Source organism: Gekko japonicus, unplaced genomic scaffold (genome assembly GCF_001447785.1).
Source record: "Gekko japonicus isolate JY-2015 unplaced genomic scaffold, Gekko_japonicus_V1.1 scaffold469, whole genome shotgun sequence".
In the NCBI taxonomy this organism is placed as follows: Eukaryota; Metazoa; Chordata; class Lepidosauria; order Squamata; family Gekkonidae; genus Gekko; species Gekko japonicus.
The window spans coordinates 492,267-513,070 of NW_015173138.1; the positions used below are offsets into that span (position 1 = coordinate 492,267).

The window sequence follows — 20,804 nt, forward strand, 5'->3', positions numbered from 1 at the left end:
TATCACTACCCCCCCATTTCAAATTGGACCCAACCCTTCAATGTGATTCAGGAATTTCTGAAAACACACAGAACTATGTATGTCACATATACTGTTAGCCACATGTGGCCCCCATCTGGGGATAGCTAAATCCATGGATTCGGGCTACACAGAGGCTATAGAGATTTTTCAGCAAACTCGGCGTACCTGCCAAACTTGCAGAAAAATCTGAAATGTTTAAATTCTCCCCAAAGTAAATTTAAAAAATGAAAAATGTAAAAAGCTCCCATTTGCTTGTGTGGAGCCTGGGAGCTTCATTGGAGCCCAGCAGCAGCTACATTGGAGTCCTGGAGCAGCAGTGGATGTCGGGAGACGCTCAGGGCCTAGCCTCAGAGGCAGTGGATACCAGGAGCCACTTGGGGCTGGCTGCCATGGCGGCAGATGCAGGGAGCTGCTTGGGGCCTGGCCACCGTAGCTATGGACACTGGGAGCCTGGCTATGGACACCTGGGGTCTGGCTGCCGCAGCTGTGCATTATGGGACCTTGGAGACACTGCCATGGCAAAGCCCCGCCCCCGAGGTGAGTGATTGGGCCTGGATGTGCTGGCCCAGCAATGGTGGGGGATGGGGTTCCTCCTTTGAGTTTCCCACGCACACGCACACACACACACACACACACACACCCTGGTGTAATTCTATTTTATAGTTTTATAATGTTCTGCTTTTAATTGTCAGCTGCCTTGCTGGCTCTGTTTGGGCAGAAAGGCAGAATATAAATTCTGTAAATAAATAAAATAAAGGGGAGCAATTCCTGAATGGAAGATGACCCCCCACACACACACACAAATAAATGTTACACGCAAAAGATTTTTAAAATTATTGCAACTTGTCTAGTTTGACCCTCAGACTGAGAAATCTGTTACGGTACTTAGCCACTGGGTGTCACCCTTGATTCAGATTTGGATAAATCTTTAGGAAGCTCTGAGAAACTTCATATCATTGTCTCCAATTGTTTATGTTATTTTAAGAGCAATCTAATTTAAATAAATGTGTTTCTATTATGTATGGAAGTTCTTAAAAATTATATTACTAAGGTCTGTTGAGCTCTGTAGTGGTAAACTGTGGAAGGCAGACTTTGAAGATCAGACACTTAGGTGTATATGCTTGGCTGAGAAACCAATAGCTTAGAGCGTGTATATATATTTTATGGGTTATTTATTTATTTACATTATTTATAGTCCATCTGTCTCACTGAGACTCAAACTAGGTTACAGAGTGTAAGTCAGTGCAATCAATAGGATGAGACATCCAATGAGCAATGTAATAAGATTAGAGTGTGGAAGTTAAAATCAAGTTTAAAAACCTGGTACAAGGCTGAAACAAAGCATGACATTAAACAAGGCACATTAAACGATACAGAAATTACATACGTAATACATACAGCAACAGATTGTACACACTATACACAGGTAGTATAGTCCACAGTCTCTTTCCCCTTATTAAAGCATTCTTTAGAAATCAATTCTGTTTATAGTAAAGCCCTATTATCTTTGTAAAAATGCCCTCCTCAATAATTCAGTTTTGCATAGTTTGCAAAGTGCCAGAACTCAGGAGCATGGAAGCCCCCTAACATAACAACATAACAATGCTGGAGCACATTGGATCCAGTTGACCCCCATAATTTGATCATTTAACACTTTGTAAGAACTGTCCTTCAAAATGGAACACAGATGGCATGCCTCACCCATAACACACTGCAACTGGGACCTCTTAATTACAGGGCAATACTATGCAGAGTTGCACCTTTCTAAGTAAATTGACTTATGGTTGTGGGTAGTGGGGGGGGGGAGAAACTGTGGGTTACTCCTGAGTAGTCCCAGCCTTGGCGGTAGTGATGGCTGGGAACTTTTTCCTCAGTCATTGGTAGATTATTTGACTGCAGCTTGTATATAGCAGAGCCACTTTCTTGCTGTGATTTACTGAAAATCAGGCCTAGATAGAAATATGTCAACAGAGGGCTTTCTTTTAAAAAAATGCTTTAAAAAACATTCCTGTTATGTAGGGTTGCCAGATCCCCTCGCTGCGCCGGGGGTGGTGGTGGGATTTACGGGGCATTCTGGGACATTCCCTACGTCATCATGTTGGGGGATGTCATGTGGTGACACTCTGGGTTTTGGGCAAAACTCTATGGTAAAACTGGCTTCAAATCACTGAGCTTTGTGCTCTGCATCGGCCCAATGTGGTGATGTCACTTCCAGGTGATATCATTGCGTCAGGGATGTCACATAGTGATATCACTGTTTGGGGGCACGGTTTCCCCCAAAACTGGGGGATGTCAGAAAAGAAGGGTTTTAAACTTCCTGGATTCTTATAGAAAGGCATTTCGCCCAGTGTGTGTGGGCATTCAGACATACAGTTCACTAGTTTTAGCCTAGAATGGTAACTGCTTTCACACATGATTAATGTTCTGGTTTACTTAGACTGAGTCTTTAGGAGGTTCTGAGGCCAGAACATGGTGTAATGGGGCACTTTCTTGCAGTGAAAGTGACATCAAGTACCTCTAAGAATGGCTGGAATCTCTATGTTTTTATCATAGAGTTTCTGGCAATACCTAGGGCAATGTGATATCACTTCCAGGGTCCCTGGAAATGATGTTATGGTGCACACAACACCATGTTTCCAACCCCCCAAATTCCAACCAGTTGCCATGGAGTAGTGATGAGAGTGCTCTGGCTTGGCCTGGCAACCCTAATTATGGGAGCTAAGTTGATGTGACTCATATCACAATATCTCGCTATCAAAATGTGTATTTGCTATTGCCATCTAAGTTTCCAATTGCTAATATATCTGAGCAGAAGTGATTCAGAGATGGCAGGAATTCAGATTAGCCAGGCTGCATTAGATGTACATACCTGATTCCCTTCAAAAGTGCCTCAACAAGTTATCCAGCCTCTTCAGCATAATGGTGAGCCTGTGGGCCTATGATTTCTTTGGACTTGTAATCCTTTAATTAAACTTTCAATCTATTCCCATGCAGCCATTCTTCTCCATTATCCCACTGTATCATTAGGTAACAACAAATGCCTTTTGTTGACAAGGAGATTTTTCTGTTGGAATTAAGTATCGCAAGAAGCTCATGTGCCGGGTGACTTTTATAGACTGGGAAGTGAAGTGCAGAGATTATAGGCTGCAGAAGAATGGAGATAAATCTATTCCTGTGCTTTATGCTTGGACCAAAATGCCATCCTTTCCTATTTTATAGATAGGGGGAAAGGTGGGAGGGTTCTTTTTATTTATTCAAATTTTTATTTTTCTTTGACAAAGGAATCAGAGCAGATTCCACATTCCTTAAAATGCTTTTTAAAAACCTCCGTTCTTTAGCTTTGTATTTATTTAAATATCCATCACATATAAGAAGCCGTATGAGAGAATTATTCAGGGCCCCCCAAATTACATGTGAACTGAGCAGTTCCCAACATTTATTTATCATTTTCAGCTGAACACATGCCACTGATGTGCCAAGGCTGGACAGCGTCCTTTGTTAAGTTTCCTGCCCTTTCATGAGCTCTTGGTTGGGAATCTCCTGTGGGCCTTTGAATTGGATCACATTGGATGCACATCAGTAACGTGACCTCTGTGTGGTTGCCATCTCACGTGAATTGGGAAATATGTTCCCCTAGGCTATCAGCCCACCAGGATTTTTCCGGGTGGTCTTAATGGCTAATACACTCCTAAAGTCCAGACGAGGTGCTCTTGATTGATCATGCCATGGTCCTTTCCGCATTAGACCTTAAATCCTGGTTCAACCCTGTTCCCGAACTTACATTCTACACTACACGCGAGTTCACCCCTGTAATTATCTCGGGGTATTTTTTGTTTCCACATTACATTGTGTTCACCCCGGTTTCACCCCACACTTGTCCCGGAATAAACCAGGGATAAATGCAAGGGATTGTGTCGCGAGTTGAACTCATAAAACTAGAGGTGAGATCCAAGTGTGGAAAAAGACCCATATAGGCAATCAGGCTTTAAGGAGTCAGCATGTTTTGGATGGAGTCGCACTTCCCAAAACCAGCAGGATCACAACTTCAGTGTGATGCCAGACTTGTATCTGCAGAAGGAAGCTCAGGTCTCCTCTGTAGCTTGCTGACACCTATAGCCAGTTCCAACAAGGGCGCCAGATGCGGTCTTTTCTTCAAAAGCAGGATTTGGCAACAGTTATCTATGGTGTAATGACACCCAGGTTAAGTTAGTGCAATCTATATAGGGCTGCTTTTGAAGACTAGACAAGTTGAAAACACAGCAGCAGAATTGCTAGCTGGATAACACATCTCAATAATCTTGCTACGCTAGAAAGAACTGCTCTGGCTGCCAGTCTGTTTATAGGTACAATTCAAAGCGTTATTTCTTTAAGGCTCCAGGTGTTAGGAGAACTACCTTGTCCCATACAAATCTGCCTACCAACAGAGATATTTTGCTGATGCTCTGCTCAGTTTGTTTCTCCTTCAGAAATAGGATATTGGCTACCAGACAACAGGGTCTTTATTGTAGAATTTTCCCACTACAATTTGTTAAACTTCAGATGTTCTGCAAAGATGTTCTCAACCCTTTTGATAATGTTGATGAAGTATTATTGTTGTTGCTCTATGATGGTTCTTGTTATTGCTGATGTTCCACAGACTGCACTTTTGCTGATTTGCTCTTGGCTCTTTTGTGAGTCTCGTATGATAATTTTTATGGTGCTTTGGATTTTGCTATTCTCCATTGTATTGCTTTTATGGATATGTGATTTAAACTGTTATGAGCTGGAAATGGCCGCAGAGCAGAAGGCTGTGACTGTTTATTTGCTTTATTGTTTTTTTTAATTATGCCACCTCTCCAGGAAACCTGCCTGAGGTGGATTACAAAATAAAGCATAATAAAGACAGAAAACAGACAGAAAACATTAACCACTATTAAACCACTATTAAATAAAATCCAGGATTTTTTTTAAAAAAAAACCCGAAAATAAAAGCAGTGAACATTCAACAGTTTACTATAATGGTGTTAAACATCAAACAAACAAACAAATTTATTAAGAACAGTCATAAGACCAGCAAAATAAACCAAAATAGTACAACACCGAGTCTACGACATAGAATCCTTGTTGCTAAACATCAGCTCCTTAACTAAAAGCATGGGAGAAGAGAAATGTTTTGGCCTGGCACCAAAAAAAGAGAGCAACATAAGCACCATGCCAGCCTTGCCAGCCTTGATAGGAAGGGCATTCCATAAGTGGGGTGCCACTGCTGAAATAATAATATACTTTATTGTCACTGTACACAGTACAACAAAATTAAGATGCAATCATTCGGTGATCTACAACCATACGCATATACACTCACACAAAAAACTGGCATCCCTGAACACTGTTGTGAATGTGTCTGACCATCTCCAAGGTCTGAAGCATGAGACCCACTAGCCTCCCCCTTTCCAGAGTCTATCTTTGCCCCTCTCAGATCATTAGGTTTTGAGGAAATAGGTGATGGTGAAGAGGGCTCCTGGGAATACCTCGGGCGCAACAGATCCATTTCACATTGCCCAGTACGCCAGAGGATTTTTCGTCCAATGCAAAATGGCCTGGGAAAGGAAGCGCAGAAATCTCATGTCCACTCCAACCCTTCATTATGTGATTTGTTCTATCTACTAGTGTTCCTAGAATGCAGGCCCTGAAAGAAAGATCTGGGTAGTAAGCAACATTCAGTTCACCTCCCCACACACATTAACACATCAATCATGACATTTAGAAAAAGGCTGGATCTACATATCAATAGATACTGCATTATCATAACTTCCTAGATTGTCTTGTCCATGCAGAAAAATCCACATGTCAATGATTTCTATAGCACAACAATATCCAATTATATGTGGATTTGCCCTTATTTTCTCAAAACAATGCTCAAAATTACTGATTTGTAAGGAACACTACTCATTAGTGGAGTTAAATTTTTTACAAACCGAAAACATCTCCAGAAAAGTTAATGGAATCACAGCAGAGTAAATATGATGCAAGACTAGAAATGGGACCTATCTCCTTCCTGACAGTGCAGCTTTTAAGATAAGATTTCCTATTTATCTGCAGGTTCCCACCCACTCAGGAGTGATAAAAGAACCAGACTCTTTTCTCCTGCACACTGTGCTAAGTAATCCATTAAGGAAAGGATAACCCCTTACCTTCATTTTGTGAACAGAGTCACTTTTTAGTGTAACAGAGTGTGATAAAAAGATCCTTGCCAGCAAATTCTGGAGAAAGAAAGAAAAAAGTTAAAAAAATAAAAAATGACAAAGGTTTTAGAAAATAAGAAAAAATGAAAAATAATGCCACTATCTCTTGTGTTTTGCAGTAATAAGCATGGTGTTCGAAAAAACAAAGATCTTTTGGATCAACCTGCTGATGCAGGGACCCGACAGAGGCAGCCTGTGTGTACATGTATGTGTATATATAAATAAAGAGAACAAAAAGAAATATGTTAGAATGGGAAACACGTCTGAGGGACTTCTTGAGACTGTAGTACTTATCTTGCGAGGTGAGGCTGCATGCAGGTACTAAGTGACTCTAAGTCCAACCTTGCAGGAAAGATTATATTATGATGAGCAGTTCTTTAACCCTTCAAAAGAGTTAACCCTGTAAAACTGTATACTTACCTTATTGAGAAAAAAGATTACTCCAAGCGGGGCAGGCCTTCGGCAGACAGCTAGTCATGGATCAGTCTCCCAACATGAAATTATTTGTCAACAGAAGTGGACCACTCAGTAGAAAAACAGGTTAAAGAAACCAACCTCCCCCCCCCCAAAAAAAAACCCCACACGTCTGGCACCCACTCGGTCTCTTTATCCAATATGATACTCAGGATTTAATACCAGCCATGGTATCAAGGATTCATTCTCCACTACCTGTACCATTACCTGCCAGCATTAGCTTGTACAGGCCCAATAGTTTATATGGAATTAGACAATACAAATGACAGTTATGCAAACTAGAGATTAGATATTGGACTGTACATATAACTACAAAGCAGGATTTCAGGTGAAGACTAGTTTGGCTCACTTAGAGCCACAGGTGACAAGCCGTGGGCTTAGGAGCCTTTTAACTCATGGATAACACAGAGTACCATTTGATGATTGTAAACTTCATGTTTGATTGTTTATATGCTACTGCCCCTTTAAGGCATAACCAAGTGGCATTCTGGGCAAAGGAGATGGCGGTGAGCAGATTTCCGTACTGAAGTGAATGTAGTTCTGACAGAGTTGTAGTTCAGTTTTGGTGTTTCTTAAGAAACAAAAGTCAACATTTACCATATTTCCTGCTTTCCCCCCTGATTGGAGAGTAACCCACACCTCTCTGATCTTTGAGTTAGCATGAAGATACACATGCAAAAGATTTTACCACTCTTCTTCATAGGTGATGCATGGTAAAACTCTGGAAGAATGACAAAATAATCAAGCTGCTGTTAGAGATAAAATTCCATGGAGGTCTGGAGATGTGTAACAGTGATCAGGTTCTCTTCTCCTCTCAGCCAATTTTCTTGGGTTTGTTATTTGAGCCACAGGTAAACTTTTAAATAAGTGGTCGGGTGTAAGGTACCACCTCACATATAATTTAAAGTGTTGTAGCTTTAAATTAATATGTCTACTGGTAAACATACTTGAAGACCAAATATGGCTCCATTTTGTTTCTGAAAACGTCGTTCCACAATATCTCTGTCAAGCTAGTTGAATTGAAGAAAGGTTTGTCCAGGTTTTCTTACTCAATAAATGATAAATTTTTGCTAATAAACCTTTGACCTCTTGACCCTGTTTTTTCAAAAAGGATTCAAAAGTTGTCAAATTTCTATTAATATTAGATGTATGACAGAGTTGATATCATATGATGGAGCTGGGAAAAGGACAGTCACCGATTTGAGGTACCTTATTTCTGTTCTATTTGTTGTTGTGTACTGATTTTGCCATTAAAGAGAAAGTCACTTACCCTATAAATGCCTTTAGCTCTAAACCCGGACATAAAGTGCTTGTCTATACCTGGTATAATCAGGAGAAATCTTTCAAGGGATATTTCTGATTTTTTTCTGGGGCAGTCCAGATTTTATCCTCTCCTCTCAGTGGCTCCCTCTGGGATGATTTTACTTTATAAGATAGGCATGAGGCCTTTGGGCTATGTCTCATGCTCCAAGTCATACGTCCATAGCATTCTGGACACCTGGTGGACATGCATATGTTCTCTTCCTGCCTTCCTCTTTCTCCTCCCTGGTTCTTCATTTGGATTCTTGGAAGTTTTCCATAACACGGCTTTGGTATCTCCCTTTGTGTCAGCCAAGACCTTATAGCTCACCCTCTTTTCTTACATACCATCATGTATTCCATCATGTCTGGGCATGTACAATCAATTCACCATACACAAATAAAGAACACAAGCAGATTCTTGGTTACAGCAATAATTTCAGTCGCAACCCAGTGTTCCTTGAATTGACCAGAAGTTGGAAGCCACCCATCATACTGTGGTTAGCTCAAGTCTGGCATTACAAATATTTCTGCTTTCCTGCGGGCATCAAAGCTGCCTTAACTTTTGTAAGCATTGAAGGTTTGTCTGGTCTTCTGGGAACGTACTTCTACCCCATCTACTAAATCTAAGCAGACTTCTCCTTTTCCTAGGCATTGTGGTTTAACTAAGCTGGCATTTCTGCTTTTGACACCTGGGAAAGTACCACCTTCACTACAAAAACCAGAAGGGTCTACATCTCAGGCATGATAAATTTAATATCTTCCACTCCTCCCCTCATGGACTTTCCAAGCCGTTCTCATTGTTATTGGGGTCGGCAGAGGAAGGGGCATGCATAAAGACAATCTATAGATGTGAGGGGGTATAGATGTCATAAACCTGTCTTGGGTCTGTGTGAGTTTACATGTATGTAACATGCTTATTTGCATGTAAGCGTGTTTCTTCTTTGGTGCCTCCACTCGAAGTTGAACCCAGCCTCCCACATTACCAGTGACTTGGAAAACACTAGTAAAGGCTGCCTCTGAGGAGGTACAAAGGGCAGAGTTTCCCAATTACTCCGGCCTTTCTCCTGTGCATGTGTGAGAGTGTGATCAAGTGGCCAAGGTCATGTGGGGAGGAGCCTGAAACACATTCTGCTCTCTTAAACAGGAAAACATTATTGCTGAGAGCCAGTTTGGTGTAGTGGTTAAGAGCAGCGGGCTCTAAACTGGGGGAACTGGGTTCAATTCCCCATTTCTCCACTTGAAGCTAGCTGGGTGAACTTAGGCAAGTCACGGCATTCTCAGCCTAAAAATAAGCATAGCTCACCACCTAGTGGTGACAAACAATCCCCCCCCGCATTTCCTGGCTACTCCACACACAGTGCCATACAAAAATTTCAATTAATTTTTACCTTACTGCTATAGGAATAAGCACAAGAAAAGGGAGAATGACTATCATGCTGCCTACAGGTTGTATAAACCTAAGGAAAAGAACAGGAAATCCATGTCACTAAACTAGACTTAATACATAAGCTTCCTCAATGTTTGTAGACCAAATGCAAATGCTGCATGCAGGGGAATCTGATTTGTAGCATTTGGGAAACTGCTACCAGATATTACCATTCTTTTAACCCTTCCTGTCTTAGCTGGTGGAAAGCATCTTACCCAATCCAGAATTAGAGATCCTGTCCCCATGTGGATGGTTAACTCTCCCAATCATCCAAGAGCACCCATTCCACTCATCTCAATACCAAGATCATGTTTACAACAGCTATCCACCTTGCCCTTCCTGGCAGGTAGAGCAAATGGTTATCTCTTTGAGGAAAGCATCTCCTCTCTCACTTGGTGCATTTTATGGATCACTTCCCAGGGAAAGTAAGCAGCCTTCAGGGTCCCAGGAACCCCTGGTGAACCTCAAAGCACTTTACATCTCCAGATCATGACAGTAGGTACAGACAACACAGTTTTCTACGACTAGAAGAGCACGATGGCTGGAGTAGAATCCAGGAAAGGAGAAACAAACTCATAACTAGAGCTGTCCTCCTCCCATAACTTTTGATTTGTGTGTGTGTTTAAATATAGGGTGATGTTAGAAATAAAATTCTATGGAGGTCTGGAGATGTGGAGAAGTGATTAAGTTTTCAACTCCTCTTAGCCAGTGTACTGCTTGCGCTCTTTATTTGCTTATGGTGAATTGATTGTACATAAAAAAACACACACAAACAAATCACCGGTTGGCAGAAATACGAAATGGCAACAAACTGGACATCGTTTGCTAGGATTTTAATAAGAGTTAAATGGGTTATTCTCATTCTACAAAAAGTACCTCGCATCTGGTGCTAAAACAAGCTTCTGTTTAACACGTCAGTGTTTCATCGCATATATAGGTTGTACGTATGCCACATTCACGTTCAGTACTCTTGCCATCAGAATTCTTTTGCATTCCTGGCACCTTTAGTTCTCAGTATAATTAATTTAGCTTATTTATTTATTTGCTTGCTGTTTGTTTGAAGCATGTATACCCCGCTTCCTCCCCCACATCTGGAGACTCAAAGCAGCTTAGCAGAACAAATGCAGAAATATAGTGTAAACAGACAGACAGTAATTTGGCTCACTCAGGGGGCACAGGTGACAAGGCGTGGGCTAAAAGCCCTTTGGCTCATGCCACCGGCTGTGCACAGATTAAAATGTGTAACTGAGGCTCGGCCCAGATCTGATTCAGCTGGCAAAGATGTTCCCAGCTTTCTCCCCTGCTCATAGAAATAGAAAGACTGCAAATGTGGGTTCAAATTTGAAAGAGTCCCGAGGTTTAAATTCTTGCACTCTATAGTCCATTTTCCTTTGAGTGCAATGGGTAATTTAATTGAGGGTGGTACTTCCCTCCAACATTATAAGTATTTTCTCAGACATCCGAATCTAGCTTCTCAATCAAATGTTAACTTCTTTGCCACAGAGTTGAATATCTATGGCGTTAATAAAGCCCTTCTTTTGCAGTTAACTGGAGCCTGAGTTTTCTCCCCATTAGCTCTGTCATATATTTGCGATGCAATCACATGTATGACAATTAAAAAATGCTACTATCAATCACCTTTTGCAGGCTCCCACAATTTTCTAGTACTAGAGCTTGGTTTACTCTAGTGGAGAGACATGAATTTGATGCTGACATAATAAATTGTGTTGAATGGCTTTTCCTATCTGACATGTTTTTTTTTTGGCTGGCTCAAACACTCCTAATAATTCTTTTAAAAGGAGCATCATTTTTGGACATTTTGACAGTAGTGGATTGAAATCACCATGTTACAGTAAGTGCTGTGATAGCAGAATAGCTCCAGCATAAATCTAAACAAGAAGATGTTAAAATATTAACTGTTTTTTTTTAATTTAACGTCTTCTGCAGAGCGGACAGAACAGCATCTTTGCAAGATCCACTCAAATCCTTTAAATGCCGGCTACTTAATTTAGTGCCTTCCACCAAATTCTTATACAGAAAAGGATACACAGCAGGAAACAAAAAAACAGAAAAAGCTGTGTAACAAAGGATGCTACAACTAGGTGATAATACAATAACTCTATAAATTACAATATGCAAAATATTATGAAGATAATCAAGATAATAAAGTCCAAAAAAGTACAGTTCACATATAATAAGATCCAAAAGTACAATTTCATGGGAAGTCTTCAAAGTTCATGTAGATAAGTCATTAAAATTAACGAAGGATCTGGATATTATAAACTTCGTTTTGTTGAACTTCCGCAGTAGTGACTAACAATGTTTTTGCACAAAATAGATAGCATCTGTTTCTGAAGTGGTTCACAGGAACTCAATTTCCAAAAAAACTTTCCACTAACAGGCAACCAGTTCTTTTATTTGATAGGAACTCTCTTCCACAACTTTTCTCTGAGGCAGCACCAGCAGATGAAAGTTATTTTACTGATGACGAAAAGAAACTTTAACTCATGAGGGAAGCATGCTAATATAAAATACCATAGACTGAGGAAGAAACACAGCAAAGAGAGTAGGCCCAAAGATTTTCTTGTGTTTTTCAGGTAAAGATGCTTTTGCCTCCTCATACCCTTCTGGATGACTCAGGTCAGGTTTGAGTCAGACATAGGCATTTATATAAAAATCCCTACGGTTCTTGGTTCATTTGGAGTTTAGGACACAAGTAAAAAATGTTACTAGAGAATCTTTGTTTTATCTTTTTCATTAATTATTTACCCTTTTGACATAGACTCACTTAAAAGAATGTGATATCACCCATTGAGTTTACATAGATGATTACAGGAAAGCAATTATTTGACTCCATTAATGATTTCTTACCAAAAATAAGCAGGTTATAGGCCCAGGGCACCTTCAAAGAACACTGAGGATCAATTCAGATTCCCATACTTTATAGGTGACCTAAAACATCTTCCCACCTGATAGGGCTCACATTCTTGGCTAACTAATTATCTGATAACTTCAAACACCACACAAAGTTTAGAATATACCAGAGTATCTTCTTCAGATATATAAAAGCTATGTTTGTTCACTCTTGCTACTTTTTATCATAACAAAGAATATAAAAAATAAAGATTAAAATTTTATTATACATAGGACTACCTGTTGGACCCCAGCCAACAGACCCCACCTTTCAGCTATATCTTCACTTCTATATTTAGGTAGATATTCTTGCCATTCTCGATACTTTTTGCACCTGAGCCCAGAAATATATCTTTTCATTTTAATTATGTTAATTATACTATTTCTAATCTGTCCTGACCTGGGTGGCTCAAGCTACCCTATCTTGTCAGATCTTAGAAGCTAAGAATATCTCTTGCCTTGAAAACCTAATGGGGTCGCCATAAATTGGCTGTGACCTAATGGCACTGTACACACACACTCATTTCTAATCTATCAAGGGCCATATTAATCTGTCACTCCTTTGTTCCTTTTCCCTCTCCAAGACTGTTCTGTTCTGGGTACCTTCATTTCCTGTTTGGCATGTCTCATTAAATTAATTATCCTATGGCAGTGGGTGTAGTATAGCCAGGAGATCCGAAGATTGTCTGGCAGCCTGAAACTCTAGCTCTTTTTGTGGTGAGGGGGCTGAGAGGTTTATTTTTGGTGGGGAGGGTGCTGAGAGAACTGTGACTGACCCAAGGTTACCCAGCTGGCTTCATGTGGAGGAGTGGGGAATCAAACCTGGTTCTCCAGATTACACCAAACTGGCTTTTTACTCCCAGTTTGGCATGGCATGTCTCATTGTTTAGCTGAGAGACTAGGCCACTCTGATTCTGGCCTGCAGAAGCATCCTTCATGATCTTTTTGTTCAAGACCAGCAACTCTACCCCTATAGTTTTGCCTATACCAGAAGCTGAGGCTGGGTCTACACATGCAGAATAATGAGGTGGTAATGAGTTGGCACAGAATGACCTGTACCAATTCAGATTGTAAGGACGGGATTACATTTTTAAACCTCCTATATTAATAATCCCCTTTAAGTAGAAAACTAGCACAGCATGTCAAGGGCTAGCCCTTTCTCCTTGATATGTTACAGAAATACACGGGAGTAAATGGGGGAACATTAAAAATATGACCTCCCCCCACAAGCTGAAGTACAGGTGGAGAGGGATATTTTCAATGCTACCTCAGCTAAAAAACATATTTTAAAGCACACCAGGAAGAAAGGCTCTAACCCAGCCCTTTACATGCTGTACTAATTTTCCACTTACATTAAATTGTACACGTTGCCCTCACCTGCACTCTGAAGTGGTACAGTCCACTCTACCACCTCAGCACTCTGCCACGCATCCAGACTACACCTTAGAGATGGTGGATTGGTGATAGACTAGATAACCTGCTTTAAATTAGGGGAACTGAAGGAAGATTCATATTTTCCACTTAGTGCATCTACACTAAAGCTGTCTCCTGAGTGCTAAGTAAATGGATGATGACTGAAAAGGACATGAAAGTGAAGTGATCAGCAACCAGTCTGCATCCCGCTGGGAGTACTTGTCTTGCCAGTCAGATTCCACAAAAAGTAAGCATTGAGTCAAACACCAGGCTGAGGACAGTGTAAAAACAGCAAGGTTACACTTTGAGTCTTAGGAAGATCCCACTGAACGTTTTTTTAAGAAAACAGCAGGTGACATGGGTGTTAATTTGACCCTCAAAAACAGTTAAATAAATAAATTCATGGAAGAGATGGAACATTTATAGCTGGGACCAAGTCAGGTTGTTCGAGTTTGGGGTGCCCCTAAACTTTAGGTGGTAGAAGCTCAGAGTAAATTAATACAAGGAGACCATTGTTTTGGTATTGTGCTATTGTATAAGATCTCTAGGTTATTTTAGTGTTGGTTAATGTTTGACAGGATATGGGATTGGACTCTTTTTTTCCCTTTTTTTTATCCAGCTAGTGATGCTGTTATCTTCTGACTGGTAAGAACCTTAAAATTTGCCAGGTGGCAGAGGCATGGAGGAGAAACTCCATTTCGGTCTGTTATTTTGATTAGGCATGTCAGGATTTTATAATGTGTGTCTGATAGAATGTGGACAGTATCTACACCACTTCCCCCTCAACTTCAGTAAAGTTCTGCAGTTAAAATGGTATCAAAATGAAGAAATGGGAAAAGAGCACTTTGTACTCACCCTGACTGTATGAGTTCTAATTTCAGATTCTAAATTATTTCCCAGATACAATAAAGTATAAATAATAGGGTCATATGAAGCCTTGTGAACTTTGGACTAATAAAAGAGCTCTTCTAGTGTACCTAGTCATTAACAAAGGATTATGGGGGAACAGGGCCATTTTCAGTCATGTCCCTTATAAACTTCGTGATACTCTGAGGCACGGTTACAGTTTTGTTGGAAAGGGAGTTAAACACACAGGATTAAAGAGATGTTTCTGGAATGTAGTGGAGTGTGGCACACGCCACCTGCTCTCTACTTTGACTCATATTTTCCCCCCTCTGGAGCATGATGTTAGCTTTTTCTGTTTCCATGTACTTTACAGTCCACATATTTGTATTTCTTAGCTCTTGAGCATTTAAGATTCCAAAAACAGCTTTTCAAGTAGAAATGCTCTACTGCCCCATAAGCTGTACAAAAGTAGAGAATGCAGTGTGTGTGTGTGTGTGTGTGCTTTATGTAGATAAGAGCCTAGGCTCAATGTCCAGTTAAAGGTTCTCAGTAACAGCACTGGAAAACACCCTGAGGCTTGGAGAGCTGCTGTCCATCAAAGCAGGCAATTTTGAGCCAGATGTACTGATTATCTGACTCAGCCGAAGGGTGGAACTACCTTGCAAGCCAAATGTGGGGCTCCCATACTGATGCATGTAATGTAATGCTATTGCAAGGGACATTTGCTGGAAAATAAAAGGGAAGAATATTCCCTTGCTCACCTGATGAACACATGAAGCTTCCTTATACCGAATAAGACCATTGGTCCATCAAGGTCAATATTGTCTATTCTGACTGGTAGACTCTTTCCAGCACCGCAGGCAGAGGTCTTTCACATTACCTACCACCTGATCCTTTTAGGTGGAGATGCTGGAGATTGAACCTAGGACCTTCTGCATGCCAGACAGATGCTTTACCACTGAGCCACAGCTTGGAAATGACCGGAAGCTCATTATGGCTATTCTCTTCTCCCTCGCTAAAGCTAGAGAACAAATAACCCCAGCTAGATGGAAAATGCTCCAAAAGACCATTTGGAGGGGGAATCACCGTGTGGGAGGAGTTAAGTTTCGTTTTCTCCCACCTCCCACTTGTCCTGTACAAATGTCCCTCCTTGCATTCATGTCACCCTGGCAAAAAAGGGGATGGGAACATATTTGCAGAAGTAAACTGTATTCTTAAGAGCTGCATAGCTTCATTCTTTGTCAGTACACATCTACTGCTCAGGAGAGTGGAATCCATGGGAGCTTTGGCCTCGATTAAGGGTCAGGCTTTAAGAACATGTTGCCTTGCAGATCAGGTCAAAAGTCCATCTAGTCCAATAATCTATTTCCAGCACTGCCCAGACAGACAGCCCTGGGAAGTTCACAAGCAGGTCACAATGGAGGCTGATTATGGTTCAAATATCATTTTGGGGGTGGGGGTCTATTTTATTGATTGTTGTTTTATTGTAAGCCACTTTGAAGATTGTGCGTGTTAAGTGCCATCAAGCCATTTCCAGCCTCTGATGAGCCTATGAATTACTGAGCTCCAAAACATCCTATGTTTAACAGCCTTGCTCAGCTCTTGAAAATTACACCTTGAAGATTATATCTGGAAAAAAATATAATAATCAATTTTAGCAAGTGAACAAAAATATCACCAGGATCTGGGAACCAGATGTTTATTTTCCTTGATATAGAAGATCCATCTGGTCTACCGGGGCTAACAGTAATAAAGAATACTTCTTTATAGAAATATAGGTTGTTAAAAAGTAAACCATCTAAGTAGAGTTATTTTTAATGTAAAATTATCCAAGGTATCAAATACAATTTACATCCCTGAGAAAGCTAACAAGTTGTTTTAAAGGACCTGTTCTACAAAAACTGCAAAATTGCCATTGAATGTTTGACATAATACAGATTTTAACCACTTGAGTCAGATTCTTTCATATAGGATAAAAATTTTATTAGAAAATCAATCATAATAATTTCCACCAATTTCAGTAGGGAACACATTTTCATGCATAACTTCCTCCCCCACCCCCCACCCAAATTAGGATGAAATTTTCAGGGATTATACCCGTCAACCAAAGGATCCTTACTCAAGCATCCCCATTGTATAGACATGGGGAGGCATGATTTCGAGAGCAAGGGAGCTTTTCCTTCCTGGTCCTCTGTTCCTCCACTGGGGGGAACAGTTGTGGCACTGAGGGGCTGTAGCCGCATTGATGGGCAGTAGTTGGCTGCACCTGCGTATGCCACTCAGAAGGAATTCATTGGGTGCTGCTGCCTGATTGGTGGGTTGCTAGGAACTCTGGTTCACTCAGAAGGTCATGTTGTCATCCCCCCGAATGTCTATAGGGAGTGGACCAGCACCCCTACTGTTAAAATGTTGCCTGGCCATCATTGACACAATGGCCCTCAGGAGTGAACTGTAGATGAAATAAAGAGGTTTCTCTTTTTATGTCTCCAATGACAAACATGCATGGGATAACGATTGTTATGCAATCCAGTTTCTGTGTACCATACTAGATGCATGCACTATGAATTTTGCTTCTTTCTAATTCTGCTGCATAGACATTCTGTTATTGTAACTTTTGTGTACATTTCACATTCAGTGGTTTGCAAATGTTTTTTAAAAGTGTATGAAATCCTGACATAATGTCAAGAATTTTAAAAAGTGGTTATTAATGTCACCAGGGGTCATTTTGTAGAAAAAGAGGTGCAGGAGCTCATTAGCATAACTTGTTTGCATATGCCACACACCCTGACATCACTGGAAGTGTGTCAGAAGGCAACACCCACCGCTCAGGCTCCACTGGACTGTTTTGGATTGCTAGGTATTTGGGGGGGACATGCAGATCTGTCCTCACAGAGCAGGGAGAGCTTGTACCTGAATAAAACTTGGTCTTAAAGGTGCCACTGGACTGTTTTGGATTGTTAGCTATGGGGGGGGGGCGACGCGCAGATCTGCCCTCACAGAGGAGGGAGAGCTTGTATGTGAAGGCGGGAGGGGGGGCTCTGCAACTTACCTGGTTGCTTCTTGTTCCTCATGGCCTAACTGAGGGCTGCTGGGAGCAGAGGGCGGGGCTTGTTGCGTGTGCCTACCCCCTGGGCTCCTTACTGCCGGAGCTCTGCTCCTGTGCGCTCCCACAGGAAATGACCCCTGAATGTCACAATGGATTAAAAGATATCTTAAGACTTAATATTATTCTATACATAAATAGCTTTAAAAAAATTAAATTGAGAAAGTATACTTGTCTTGAAGTTGAAATAAATGGAGTTAATGAGAAAACCTTCAGTGATCTCTCCTTTTTATAATTTCAGTATTACTTATAGAGCACCACTGATGCAAATGGCACTTTACAGAATAACAAAAGCAACACAATGGAAACAAGAACAAAAAAACCCAACCCTGCCCAGAAGAACTGATTATCTAAATTACATATAAAGGAAGAAACGGAGGGCAGAAACAAGCTTGTGGGACAGTATAATTGGAATCACAACACTCTGTACAACTTGTTATCCAACAAGTTGAATGCAGCCTCCTGTGGTCTTACAAGTGCTTGTGAACTCTCCAATTTTTTTGTAATCCCAAGGGCGGGGGGGACGGGACAGGTTTATAAAACTGGTGGGCTGCCATATGTGGCTGGCAGGTTGCATTGGGCTTGGTGTCTTCAAAACTATGCTGAAGGATTACTCTTTTGCCATCAGTACATCTAACAGCTAGGTCTCAACATGGCACTTGATATATTCTCCATAAGAATCCACCTATGTCTGTCTCTCAAGGACAAGGCCCTACTAGAGAGGAGGCTGAAGTTGGTTCCCGGTTCCCAGTTCCTTATTTGTGAATCCAACCACAAATATTGAGGATGGTTTAAAAGCTCTGCACCCCAAAATAAAGTTTGAACCCCCACACATCATATATCCCCATGTTCAGGGGACTCTGCCCTCTGAGAGGACATATGTTGTTTCCTAGTCCAAAATCCCAGTTCTTGTGTCAGCTGCTCCGAAGTGCGGTGCCTCCAGGACAAACATCTACTTGGAATTCCTGTTCAGGAATTCCTGTTCCCATTCCTCCCAGCAATTTCCCTTTGTTTTACTGTTGACATAATTGTTATACTTGTTCTTTGCACTGCCAGACACTGCAATAAGTGAACTGCTAATTCTCACTTCTGAGGAGCAGTGGTGGTGTTAAATACTACTTTTGCACTTTCCGTTTGCTAAATGATTTTATATTATATTTTATAATCGTAATCTTGTAATAATGATGCAACAGTCATTCAAAAATAATGAAAATAGACTTGGCTGCAAAGCAAAAACTTCTACTTAATCCCCCCCCCCATGCACTGATTCATGTGTGCCCTGAGATATCTGAATGGTGCTTTGACTATCCACTGTAGAACATCTGACACTATCATTGTGTTTTATGATGCTTGTTTTTAAAATCACCACAAATCAGTTCTGAAAATAGATGGGAAAACAATGGTTACACAGGTTACATAGCTAGTGCAGAAGAACCCAAAGTCTGAGCCACAGGTAGTATTCTAGTATTCTAATCAGTTAACTTCTTGCTTCAGAATAAGTTTGCTGAATTACAAGTTGTTATAACACTTGGAACAATAAACCCCCAGGACTTTACAGAGATATTAGTTTCTACATATACTAATCTTATTCAGTCCTTACATCTGTATTCTCACCAAGAAGGGCTATACATCCTCTATTTTACTGTATTTCTTTTTTGGAATAGTAGATTGGAATAGTGATTGTAATGTAATGTAATTAATAGTAGTATGTAGTATAATTTGGAATGGTAGATTAGAATGTATTTCTATGATCTGGTGACAAAGGAGACATAACACTGCACAACCAATCACCCCACCCTAAAGAAAAGGATGCTGTTAGTTAACCTCCATGCTTGAGAGGAGGCGGATAGAGCGTAACGAGACAGGGTCTCAGTTAATTACTCTCATTCCACAATTAAGAAGGGTACATTTGCACATCAGTCTCCAATTTTGATATATTTAGTTGCTTCATTATGTTTCCTCCCCAAAATTAAATCCAAACAAATGGAGACCATATAAACTAAGCTTTTTATTCATGTTTGGTCCTTGCATCTGTTAAACACCTTCGTTATGCTGTATGCTAATTTGCTGCTCACCCTCTACCTATATGTATGTACTGGTAACTAACATTTCAGTGTATCTGAAGAAGTCTGCGTGCACGTGAAAGCTTATATCTTGAATAAAACTTTGTTGGTCTTAAAGGTGCCACTGGACTCGAATTTTGTTCTGTGCTATACTGCTTGTACTTTTATTTTTAACCTGAGGACATAGCATTCTGTATTCGAATTTTTTAACCAAAAATGTTATGGAAAATGAGTGGTCTGGAAGGATGCAAGAGATTTATTTTGATCAGAAAGCATTAGGTTTTCTTGTAGCCAAACTGCAGGTAAGATTGCTAGAAACAAGTGACAACGGCCTACTGGAGGTCGTCAGTAATGCTCAGAGGTCATTTCGGGGGGAATCGCGGGGGATTGCAGTTCCCCCGGGTGAGGTACGGGGGGCGGGGCACATGACGAAGCCCCCCCCTGCTTCCGGCCGCCCCGCTTCCGGTCCTCATTCAGCCAGGAGGAGGCAGGAGAAGAGGGAGGGTAAGTTGCTTCCTCCCTGCCTCTCCCCACCCCTGCCTGCCTGGGGCCAGGGAGGGCCTTCACGGGGCTTCCTTGCACTCCCGCCAGCCTTGCAGGTCCACCGCCGGGCCCCTCATGGGGCTCGGCAGTGGAGCTGCAAGGCCGGCGGTGGCAGCCGGGACCGTTGGGGGCGGGGTGTGTGGCCTTATGACACACGTCCGGTGATGTCAGGGGGTGTGGCCTTATGACACACTTCCGGTGATGTCAGGGGGTGTGGCATATGCTAATGAGGTATGCTAATGAGCTCCCCTAGCTCTTTTTCTACGAAACGACCCCTGGTATGCTCTCACACCCCTGTCATTCTACAAACTACGTAAAACAGAATTGTTCAGAAGGGCAATTTTAGAAAGAAAATGGGGATATAGTACAATGGAATGGTTCAGGAAGGTGATTTAATAAGGGGAACAGGCCTGTAGTATACTGCACATCGTGTGTATTAGGTTTGCTGTATGTATTCTTACTCTTACTGTTTTTGTAAT

At 41.2% G+C, this 20,804-nt stretch overlaps 1 protein-coding gene across 1 annotated transcript in view; it reads left to right on the forward strand.

The window, feature by feature from the left end:
* Nucleotides 1-410: 410 nt before the first annotated feature.
* The window catches only part of LRP2 (LDL receptor related protein 2), a 241,739-nt gene continuing 221,345 nt past the window's right edge, over nucleotides 411-20,804 (forward strand). The window contains exon 1 of the mRNA XM_015422244.1: nucleotides 411-558. Coding sequence (XP_015277730.1) covers nucleotides 411-558 — 148 coding nt within the window. The remainder of the gene's footprint in view (nucleotides 559-20,804) is intronic.